Here is a 12,291-nt window from a genome sequence, read left to right as displayed (position 1 = left end):
CAGGGAAAAATAAATTGCATAAAATACTTACGTATATGCTTCAAACATGTGATATAACACCACAGTGACAGCATCATTCAGTAGTGATTCACCAAACACAACGATATACAGTACTTCGTCTACATGAATCTCTTCGAAGACAGCCAGCACTGCGACAGGATCTACTGCAGAAATGAGTGCTCCGAACAACAGCATATCCAGCAGAGGTGTTGTGCATCCAAACATACCAGTTTGTCCACACGCCCATAGAGATGCACCTATAGAAACCAATAATCAATAAAGAAAAGCTACGTAGCTCTTGTACTATAATAGTTTTCTAAGAATCAACACAATCTTATAATCATTAGTTAATTTGACATACCTATAGTTAGTGTATTAAAGACAGTCCCAACAACAGCAAATAGTAATATAGTTCCTAAATGGTCAAAGAAAAGCCTGTTCGGCATGAAATAACCAGCGTCCAGTATTATAGGCGGCAACATATACAGGAAAAAGGTATCCGGTGTCAGTGGCTGTACATGAACACTGTGTGTGCTAAGCAGTAAGGCTCCAATCAGAACTCCCACAAAAATCAGCAGACAGGATTCAGGGAACATTTTCGACAACTTCGGAGCCATGTGGAATCCTGAAAAAAATATCATGTTTATGGCCATTGATACAAAAACTTTAAAAAAACATGTTGACATATTCCTGACAAATTGATTGTAAATGCCAAAATGACGTATAATATTATATAAAAATAATAAAAATTGTAAAATTATCAAAAAATGTGAGATATAATTTTATTAATACATCTCAAAGTCAAGATCATTTGGGGAGTCGTTCTATATTGCTAGTATAATCCATTTGTTAATTAAATCTCGGTGAGTTGTCAGTTATAAATTGATGTTCGTCGAACGACTCGAATTTGGCGCGGTATGGATAAAAAGAATTCAAACCGTACAAAATCTTATACAAGTATTTACGACAGCTATAAGTCCCCAGATAAATATTCAAATAAATTAAAATCAATTGAAAATTATTTATATCAAATAGGCAATATACCATTAAAGACAAGTGACAAGTATGAAAAGAAAGGTCATAAAAATAAAGCAGACAGAAATTTAATTGATTCAGCAAGTACTATATTTTACGACTTAGATACGATTGCAAAAAGAAAATCATTAAATTGTATCTCGGATATAACTTTAACAAATAAAAAAGTTTTGAATACAAAATACCACAAACACAGTCCCAAAACTGATTTGAAAACAAATTATAAAATATACCCTGCACGCACTCATTCCAATGGCTCCATTTCTAATAATGATAAACCCATTCCTGTCTATACTCATGAAATAAGAAAATTATTTCCCCATGATTCGGAAATATCATCAAATTTTAATTTGAAGAATTGCGATTATAAAACCAAACATAAAAAAGACAAAAACACGAACGACCAAAAATGGAAGCACATAAAATATCACGTAGGAAGTTGTAGCCCCGTGATAGATAAAAGAAGAAAAAAGAATAAAGATCATACGTGTTCTTCTAAAAAACATACTCATCAAGATTTTTTCTTCTGTAATAAAAGATCAATAGAAAATATCAATAAGAATACAGAGGCAGCAAAAGATCAAGTGAGCGATGTCTCATTGCTCGCACAACAACATAAAATCGCAAAATTGAAAGTTCTCAAACACGACAGCGCTGAAAGTCCTCCAGAGAAACCAGGCGGTACTATTACGGAGAAGTCCATTACAGATGATTCTTTTAATTCCAAATACTTGACTAAAAATATAATGCGACGTATTAAAAAGCATTGTCAAATTACTTGCCCCAATTGCAATAAACAAGTTCTTGTCGCCACCGCAGAAGAAGACAAAACCACTAATTCTAAAAACACATGTACAAGATACAATAGTATTGAGCTTAGTAAGACTCTAAATTACAGATATGTACCTTACAATATTAGTGACAAAATTAATAATATGGGCTGTGGTCACGAGCCACAGTGTGATATGATTCCAATGTGTCAAATGTTGCATTCTATTCAGTCACCTGTTACATCGAAAGGTACCAGAAATTCTGGTTTAAGAAGTCCACGAGTCTTGCGAGTTACAAAAGCATGTAGGCATCATCCTCCTTGCACCATGGTACCATCTTGTCAGAGACTAAAAGTTTTAAAGAATAATTGTCAATATTTTCCGGAATGTCCACACAGACCTCGATGTATGAATTTACCTCTGTGCGCACCGATATCAAAGGCAACCCTCGAGCAGTTCACTGTTAGCGTAAACGATACAGATAACGGCGAGAGTCAAATCGGGCATATTAAATACATACCAGTAAACGAGCAAAGTACAGGGAGTAATTTGGTTTATGAACCATGCGATTTCGTTTACCCAACCGCACCTACTTTCTATGTGCAACCAAAAATGTCTCCCAAATCATTTTCTCCGTACGAATTAATTAAGCCAACAACAACAACTTGTCCCAAATTAAATCAATCGTGCCAATACGATTGTGTTACAAGTAATGAGAATACACAAAATGATTTTAAAGAAGATAACAGCGAAGGTGTTATTTATATCAGAGATGTTGGTTGTCAGTTTCGTAACAAATATCGAAAGGAGAAAAATAAGTGTTACAATTCGAGAGATTCCAAATCATCGACGACAGGCGATAATGAGAGCAGTCAAATGACAAACGATTCATTACAAAGTGACGAGAAAGTTGCCTGTTTATCACCAGAGGTGGAAGTTGGATCGACCGATCTTAGTTCAATTGATGAAACATCACATACAACATCTAATGAACAAAACAATGATTTAAGTCATAGACGAGATATACCTAGTGGGTTTATACCTCAAGGGACCACTGCTCAATTTATAGCATACAGCACTCGTACTGAGCCTATTTTAGCTAATTGTTTATTAGAACAGCAAACTGATGGTCCTTTTTGCGAATCATATGCGTCACCAGCACGTGTAATGTCCCGTCGAAGCTTTCTCAAACAGAAATACAAGAAAATGTTCTGTGTAAGACGACGACGAAGATCAAAAATCAATCAGACCGGTTGTTGTCCTATAAGAAAGTTGACACATCAACATGTTATAAAATAGTATTGTGATTTATATGTTCTTTACCTAAATAAATAGTAACATGGAATTTAATTTAATTTTATGATAATTAGTAATACTAGCTCTTTAGTCTCATTGGCTGGATGTCATCATCAGCTCATTATACGTCCCCACCGAGGGGCTCGGAGCCTATCCTAAGTTGAGGGTGATTAGGCCATAGTCAACCACGCTGGCCCAGTGCGGGTTGGTTGATTTCACACATATCTTTGAATTTCTTCTCAGATATGTGCAGGTTGCATCACGATGTTTTCCTTCACCGTAAGAACGTCGGATAAATGTACACATGTAAATCGGAAATGGAAAAACACATTGGTACATGGCGGGATTCGAACCCAGGACCTGCAGATTGCAAGTCAAGTGCTTGACCACTGAGCCACCGACGCTCCTGGCTGGATGTAGCCGTCAACAAAAAAGAACAATTTTATTAATACTTAACTGTGGTTTTTTAATTCAGATTTTCCAATTAACAGTTTGTCCGAGTTTAAATGAATGGCGCTTTCGCCCTAGATTAAGCCGAGGTGTTATAAATGGCATCCTATTATTTGTCGTAAATGATCTAGTGACATCGTAACAATCTAGGTCATTGTGGCCGCACACCGCACACCGGCCGCACCTTTTACCTGGTCGATTCAGACAACACAAAGGACGTATCTAATTTACCTTAAAGATATTGAAAGCATTTTGCGAGCACTTTTACTTAAGTGTATCGTCAATTTAGAGAATAAATTGAGCTATTGAAATATGTTATTGCATATTTAGAGACAGTAAATATTAATTATATCAATAGGATTCCACTGTCAACACTTTTATCAAGAAGGTCGTGTTTTTTTTTCAGAGAAATAAAGAGATATCGAATAACATTTTTGTGAATTTTTCGACAGTGGATATCCACGGTAAATATGCTGTTTGGGACATTTCCTCGACAATCTATTTACATATACCATACCTAAAAGGAACTACTACTCAACTTAAAGGAACAAAAATTCGAGAATAACAAAAGGAAACCGTTTTCACACGTCCCAAGTGACACAGAACGGTCACAAAGGCAACGGAGAAATCTTATTGGGCCTGAATAAATTTCGTAAGGTAGGCCAGTATACACAAATTGACTTTTTTATTTCTTAGAAGAAATAAAAGATAACACACACACTATTACGAAGTAGTAACATACTCTTTGTGCACACACACACAACTCTGAGACGTACTAAGTAAAGACATGGATTTTTATTTGACCAAGTCTACGAACTTTTTTAAATTACACATACAAATCTTAGTTTATAGTTGCCACTAAAATTAATTTCTCTTAAAAATATTTGTTATTTCTTTTTGCTTCGTACAACAGTAAAGAACAACGTAAATATTTCTTCTTCAGTGTTTGTTAGTGTCAAGTTACGTAACTGATTGTATCTCTCACCTTCAACCTACGCTTTATGCATCATTTGTGTTGCGAAACTTTCATTCATTACCCTGTATTCACAAAATTTAATATAAAATGCTAGTCATTACGATAAAGAAATTTATTTTATTTTATTTTCAATAAAAAAAATGATAAGCAATCAAAGGGATTGTTCTTTTCAAAAATAACAATGACTGTCAACTTATTATTTGGTGTCGTGTCTTATTAAGACAGGAACAAAGTCGCGTTGCCAGCTGCTTAGTGGAACAGACAACTTATATTCACAACTCACCAATCTTAGCAATGCTGGCAAAGAATATCCACAATCCAATAAGAAATGGAGTTTCCACACGGTGGAATTCAACCGCTGCGATGACAATGCTTCTTTCTTTTTTCGGTTTCACAGTTGTCGGTAGCTCTGAAGTCGTCTCTTGTTTTTGTCGCAGCTGCGTGCCGGGAGGGTCTCCGGGGAGCGGCACCACAGGCCCCATCGGACCGAACCCAAGACCTGGATAGGTAGAGATGCCATCGACAGTAATGGACGGAGTCTGTTTTGTCGAGCTCTGAGGACAAAAGAGAACGAAAAGATTTAAAAAATAACAATAATATAGCTTAAGTATCATAGTGATAAGTAGCTATAATAATAAATAATTTACTTTGTAATATTAATATTAGGAATTGTTAAAGCTATAAGCCAAAGGGTAGGTCTGTTATGACGAAGCTCGTAAAACGAACGACTGACGGACTCTGTAACAGTTATGGATAGCGTCGATACTGTATGTATGTACGTTAACGTAGTTTCCACTGTGAAACATTTAAAACAAAACATATCGTCACTTCTCTCTTACTCTATGGAAATCATTGGTAACAATTCTTTGTTGTTTAGCAATGAAAATCTATGGTAAGAACCGAGTTAAAACATCATGTTTTATCTTGGTAAGGATTTGAAGGATCCAGGAATAAGATAAAAGATTTTACATCACTCTTTATCATATCTACAATTTATAGTAAATTTGCAAATTGCAACACTCTGTAACTGGCTCTATAAGTTCCGACAGCTAAGACTTTATATCAAAGTTGTAAAGAGCTCAGACCACAACAACCCACTTGTTTGACCTAAATCGATCGACATCGACCAACCTTCACAAGTTTTGCGTCGGAAGCTCAGTTCGTTTTACAAATTTTCCACTTTTTATTCACTATCGAGAAATACACATGTAAGAAAAAAAAACTCATTAAAGTAGCTTTTCATTTCCATCCGATACTTTTCCCTACAATTCATTTCGATCTCTACAAACCATTTTATACATTTAATCTTTTACGATTACGTATAGTATTCCATGTATGAATTTTACTTAAGTAGTTAAATAACAAATACAGCAATTAAAATAAATTCCAGCTTGATACCTTCACGCCTTTTTGAGAAAAAATGTCTTGACTGACAGACGGACTGACAACAAAGTGATCATATAAGGGTTCCGTTTTTTCATTTCAAGGAACCCTAACAACTAAAGATCATCTTCAAATCACTACACATAATGTCTTTAATTTTAAGATTATATAATATAATTATGCATAAGGCGTCCAATATTATTATTTAATTTAATATCTAGTTAGCGACTCTACTTTTTGACTTTACTGCATTATAACATGTGCATAAACTTGACCTTGTCAACGCATACTCTTTTTATTTCCATCTTTTGTTCGACTTTCCAAGACTCGTGTATATTTTCTTTAATTAATATCTTTTATTATCTACATAAGACATATTATATACAATTTATTAGTATAATTTTTAGGTTTAACAGGGGTAGAGGCCGTTTTAAAATCTTTGCACAAATTGGCCCGGCTCGCCCGGTGAATTGACCACACAGAAAACAGGCGTGAAGTGGAAGCAATTCCGCGTTTCATCTGATGAGTGTGTGTCCTGGAGTCCTATTTCCCTTCCCACCCTTTTTCTTATAAGAAAAGGATGGGAAGTGGAAGTGGACTTTCCGGATGAGAGGATGCATTTTCTTTCTGTGCATCCTCTCCTCCGTCGATTAAAGGTAGGCAACGCATATGCAATTGCGTATGTCGATGGGCAACGGTCACCTCGCTATTTCAGTGATTTCAGGTGGCCGCTCGCTCGTTTGACACCTTATGATATAAAAAAAGATATAATTAACGTAAATAATATTGTTCAAAGTTGTATCTATATTGCTTGCTTCTAGCTAGTGTTGCTATTATCATGAAATCATTAAATTAGTAACACCAACATATACCAGTTATAACTTATTTATTAAAGTGGATTTCATTGGATTTACGAGATCCAATTTGTTATCCTTCATTAAATCTACTATAAACTAGTGTTATCTAGCAAAACTGTATTAAATCCACGGAGTAATGTTTCAAATACTATTTTTGTGATTTGTTTTTTATTATTATTTATTCGAGCGACAGTTGGGGTCTGAAAAATCTAGAGTTTTTGTAATTTCCATACATTTAAGAAAGTGTTAGCACCGTTGAAAAAATTAGATGTTTGTACATCAATCCGAAGACCGATTAAGTTTTAATCACTCCTAGTACCTGAACTTATCTCCTTTCACACAATCCATCCATACTTTCTTTGGTCTTCCTGTACCTTTGTAGCCTAATCACTCCTTATTTAAGCTAAAATTGAGCCCAAAGACGACTTTCTAATAAATACTCTCATCATTGTATATCGTCAACAAAGTTGTAAAGGCAAAGGTCACACGTCACTTGTGCTAGCATCGACATTGATTGATCGCTCACGTACGAGCTTCGTTAATATATGCTCGAAATATCGCTCAGTTTGCAAATTCGAGATTTTCAAAGAAAATTTTTTAAGCTAGCATAATCTTTGGTAATTTATTGACTTTATGATTATAGTACTACTACACTTAATATCTAAATTACTTACATATAATATAAAAAAAAATCAATTTTCAAATTTTGTTTCATTTAAAGATATCTTTTTTTTTCTATAACACAGTATTATTCATTATGAATACGTGTACGTATGTAGAAAAAACGAGAGATGTGTGTTAGGATCGAGCCAAATAGAAGTCCGTGGTCTCTACCTACCCCTTTGGGTTGCTGGTCTGAGTTATGTTGTTGTATTATTAATTTAATATATCTACTTACATTTATAACTTCATACAACATACATTTATGTAAATAATATTTCAGTATAACATTTGCAAATGTATATTTTCGCTCCATTTATAATTCGCATTGGATTCGCGTCGAGCGAGTATACTTATACTAATTGCGAGTAATTTTTTAAGAAACTACTGCATTAAGCTCGCAACATGGAAATATAAATATCCAAAACGTGTAAACGCTGCGCTTTTTGGCACGCAACGAAGGTCAGATATTTCCTTGTACATTTCTAAAACATATATACGATACTTCGTATTCTACAGAATAATTTAAAATGTTGCCATTCGTCAGCACATGTCTCCATCGAGCTAAGATGTTACTCAATTTAAGAGTGACTTGGCTTTAATCAACCACGCTTGTGCTGTATGGGTTTGTTTTTTACCTCTATATAAACATATTGTCATCTTTGTTCTTCTCTTTGAAACTATAGAGATAACAATATGTGTATGTAATACACATATCTTTCGGCGATGTAAATTCGTTGTTAAAATTTGCACATACATAAATACAGATACATTGCTATGACAGACGTTGCTCCTGACATTCTAAATGGACACAGAAAATGAATGTGTATGAAATGAAAAGGTTATAAATTTGAAACGGAAACATATACGTATGTAGAAATAAATCAATTTCCTTCCAAAGTTTATCTTCAATAGTTAGAGTAATTGGCACTTAAAAGGAGACGAGACCGGAGAGAGAGTTAACTCGTAAGTATGGTCTGACCTTTAGAATGTTGCTGGAGTTTCTATACAATCGCTGATGTCATCTCTCGTTCTACTGATCTTGATACCACTCTAAAATGACCTTAAGCATTGATATTTAAGTGTTATTAATTTCAGGCTATTTTATTTTTGATACTGTTACTAACATAATTCATATTTTATAGTTTTTTTTTGTGCTTTGAAGTAAAACAATTATTTGCTATATGAATATAATTAATCCATCCACATTTTTTTTTAACTATCGATAACAAAAGCTATTATTTAAACCACTGACGTGACTGTGTTCCCTCTGGTGATGTAAATGCTAAACTAACAAGCTAATATTATAAATGGGAAAGTTTTCATGGACGGATGGATGGATGTTTGTTACTACTTATCTTCTTAACATTGTTTTAGCCATACGGGCGAAGTCGCATGTACAAGCTAGTATATGGCCATCTATGTCTTGTATCTTGTTAAAGATATCTCTTTAAGATAAAATCGTAGTCTCGCACTATGACCTTGAAACTTCAACACTCAAGATCATTATAATGTCTACAAAACTTACTGCGCAAACCTTCGTCCTTTAACTAACGATCCTCACAGCGTTATATCATAAGACGCTTGCGTAATCAAATACAATGACGCTACTGTTATGAAGCTCTGATTATTCTTACATAGTAATAGCTGTTGCCCACGACACCGTCTGCACGGAATTAAAAAAAAAATAGTAGCCTCCTCTTGCAGTCTATGTTCTAAATGTATTTCATATGTATTCTGAAGATACTTTCAAACAAACATCCATCCATACATCCATCCAAACATTCGCATTTATAATATTAGTAAGATTTCTAACAAAATTACTAATCCATGAATTTTAATTTTACAACACATCTTACAATCGCCCTGTTTATCTATTAAGCTGATTTTTTAAACTTTTACCTTATAATCATTTTTACAGTTAGAAGATTGGAACTTATTTTTTGTTTAGTTAAAAAATAAAAATTTAACCCTGAAGAGTGCATAATAACAATAGGATATTAGGAATTAAACTTTGTATTGGAATATGTATTATAAGTTTATGTGAATGTTTAAATATGATTTGTTGGAATGTTTTAAGTAAATAATTAGCCTAAATAAATAAAATTCTACGCAAAGACAATGGTGGGTATAGCTAGTAATTTAATATTATACATAATGATGATATTCGTAGTACTTAAGGTCTACACCGTAGTCTGTAGCGTCGCGCCGCAGTCTACGAGCTGGCGTAGCCCGTGTGACCTTGTTTGTCACGACTGTACTGACCTTCGTAGCTGGATTTGTTCTGAACATTAAATATGTAATACCAATTTATCTTCATACATTTTTATATATAGTTTTTGTTATAAATAACGTTTGCTTATTTAAAAATATTTTTTATTATATTATATATTTATATTATTAATATTAATAAATAAAACTTTAATATGTGTGTTACTAAACTTTCGCATTAATAATGTTAGCAATTCTTACTGATTTATTTACCTTATTCGTAATGTATTACATTTCATATATAAAATAAACAACGATACAAAATATATTATATTAAAAATAGAGCACCACTGGCTGCGGAGTCCCATGACTCAAACAACCAGTGGTCAGGGCTGCAGAGACAGGAACCTTCTCACGATGCGTGCTGTTTCTAGCATAACTGCCCTTTGTATCTCTTAATCCAACTGTTTAACGAGAGCTTCTTGAGATGTTGGATATTAGCAATATTATTAAGATAATAAAACTATTTACAAGCAAATTCACCAATGAAATCTGTAAACTAAAGGAACATCCAATAGATGTATTCGTAGCAACCATATCCGATATCAAAGCATCTTGTAATGCGTAAAGCATTCACAATGAGCTGGTATCGGTTACGGTCTACAGATTATACTTTCACTAATTGTGAATGCAAATGTTTGTGGAACGCAGTATTTGTTACGCTGCGAGTTAATAGTGAACTTGGAAATAACAATAGCTGCTCGTTTTAAAAAAAAATATTATAAATATTAGTTATTTAGTTAATACCTCTGAATAATAAATGTCCACATTCTTAAGAGATACTGACTCTACAATTATCTGTGTTTAATTGTCTACTAATATTATACTATATTTCGTACACATTATATATTGTGTTGCTGATAACGTAAAAGCAATTTTCAAAATATTTGTCTGTCTGACTGCAAGGCCGCAATTGTTACGGGTAATCTCCGAAACCGCTGAACCAATTTTAACGGGCCTTCGACGGAAAGTAGCTTGCGCGCGGTGTTGCTTAAGGATACTTTTTTAAAATTCTGCGCTAACGAAATCGCGGGAGAACGCTAGTTTAAAAGTATTATCGAAAGATGTAAGGCAATTTCTTGCATTATATTAAATTTTATTTCCTAAAAAACCTTATTTGTGTAATTTATTATTCCAATGGGGAAAGGAGTTTCTTTTTATTTAATAGCCCTCTTCTCATAGTAATGTGTCGTCGTAGTGTTCTGAGGGGTGAATGTACTGTATTATTTTCAAGGGGAACTAAAATCTGCGTCAGTTACGTTACAGCGTGTCCAACGAACCTTTAACTTATTAATTTGTATTCTCCGTCCATTTAGTCCTTTAACTATGTCTCCTTTTAGAAGAGATTTATGTGGAATAACAATAGGAAGAAACAAAAATATAACTATCCAATTTTAACTTAAACATCTATGAAATAGATAGGCAATAAAACCGTTAATCTTCTAACTTTCCATTTGACATATCATTTGGTATTACGGTTATCAATTATACCACCAAACAAACTGGCGTCATTGTTTCCGTCTAGCTATAACTTGGGTGCCTTCAAGAGTAGTGTGAATAGATAATAAGCTAGTGCGTACCAACCTTCGATCACATAACCACTTTCTATTAAGTGGGTTTGTGGTCAAGCACTGTTTAATTCAATTTAAAAAAGGGTTCCTTTGCTTGCTGCTATTAAAAAGATGATATTTAAAAAGGACTGAATTCAGATATAACAGCTGACAGTATACTTACTTCAATAGGATTGCTAGAAGTGACCGCCAGGAATGCAGCTACGGTCAGGACCGTCAGGAAGCGCCTGCAAGCGCGCCTGCTCAGGTTGACTCCGTGTTTGAGTGACGTCATCGCTGCCTGTACCCCACCTCACCTCATACGACCGCGATCACCGACAACACATCGACGTGCTAACACAATAAAATCACTTTTTTTTCTTTTTAACACATGTTACACGGACTGTACTTTTACCTTAACTGTTCGAGAAATCTGAAGTTCTACGGAAGAAAGTAAATCGATCGAAAGCCGTTACTAATGTAACATTCGAGATGCTGATAAGTACGTCTTATCGGATTTATTGTAGAATGAACTACGCTTTAATAACAAAATAGTAAATGTTACATTTGTTTAGAGATTACGCGGTTTTGAAAGACTAACCGTCGGTTTCTGATACCAAAATGTCTGTATAAAACATATCGTCATCCTCCAAAAGAGGATAGTGGTCGCAAAAACCTGCAGTCAATAGTTAGTGTATGATAAAACTTAATTTAAGTATATATGCCTGTTCTTTAGTATTAATAAGTCATTCCTAAAGCAGTGTTTTACAATTTCAGTCACATTTGAGTTAGGTTAGGTTAGGTTGGAATATTTTTGGTAACAGATTCACATATTTTCTTATGTATTCACAATTCATGTACTCTTTATATAAACACGTAATTCGTATTAACTATATCTAGATATAACATAAAAGAATCCCACTGATGTATTTTGATACGAGGCAAACGTTTTCTCCATTCAGCCTAATGGAGACATGGCGCCCGACAGACGCCGAAAGACGTTTGCCTCATTCTCCATAATTCACCCATTAAATTGTTGCCTT

General features: G+C 34.2%; 1 protein-coding gene across 5 annotated transcripts in view; it reads right to left on the bottom strand.

Moving 5' to 3' along the window:
- The window catches only part of Nhe2 (Na[+]/H[+] hydrogen exchanger 2), a 29,996-nt gene that overhangs the window by 9,550 nt on the left and 8,155 nt on the right, over window positions 1-12,291 (bottom strand). For all 5 annotated transcript variants that reach the window (XM_013317122.1, XM_013317125.1, XM_013317126.1 and 2 more), the window contains exons 2-5: window positions 11,433-11,689; window positions 4,811-5,081; window positions 362-625; window positions 32-257 (exon numbers count right to left, since the gene is read on the bottom strand). In XM_013317122.1, the coding sequence (XP_013172576.1) occupies window positions 32-257; window positions 362-625; window positions 4,811-5,081; window positions 11,433-11,543 (872 nt within the window). In that variant the 5' untranslated portion in view covers window positions 11,544-11,689. The remainder of the gene's footprint in view (window positions 1-31; window positions 258-361; window positions 626-4,810; window positions 5,082-11,432; window positions 11,690-12,291) is intronic.

Source organism: Papilio xuthus, unplaced genomic scaffold (genome assembly GCF_000836235.2).
Source record: "Papilio xuthus unplaced genomic scaffold, Pxut_1.1 DF826945.1, whole genome shotgun sequence".
NCBI lineage: Eukaryota > Metazoa > Arthropoda > Insecta > Lepidoptera > Papilionidae > Papilio > Papilio xuthus.
This window is presented reverse-complemented; position numbering and strand designations above follow the sequence as displayed.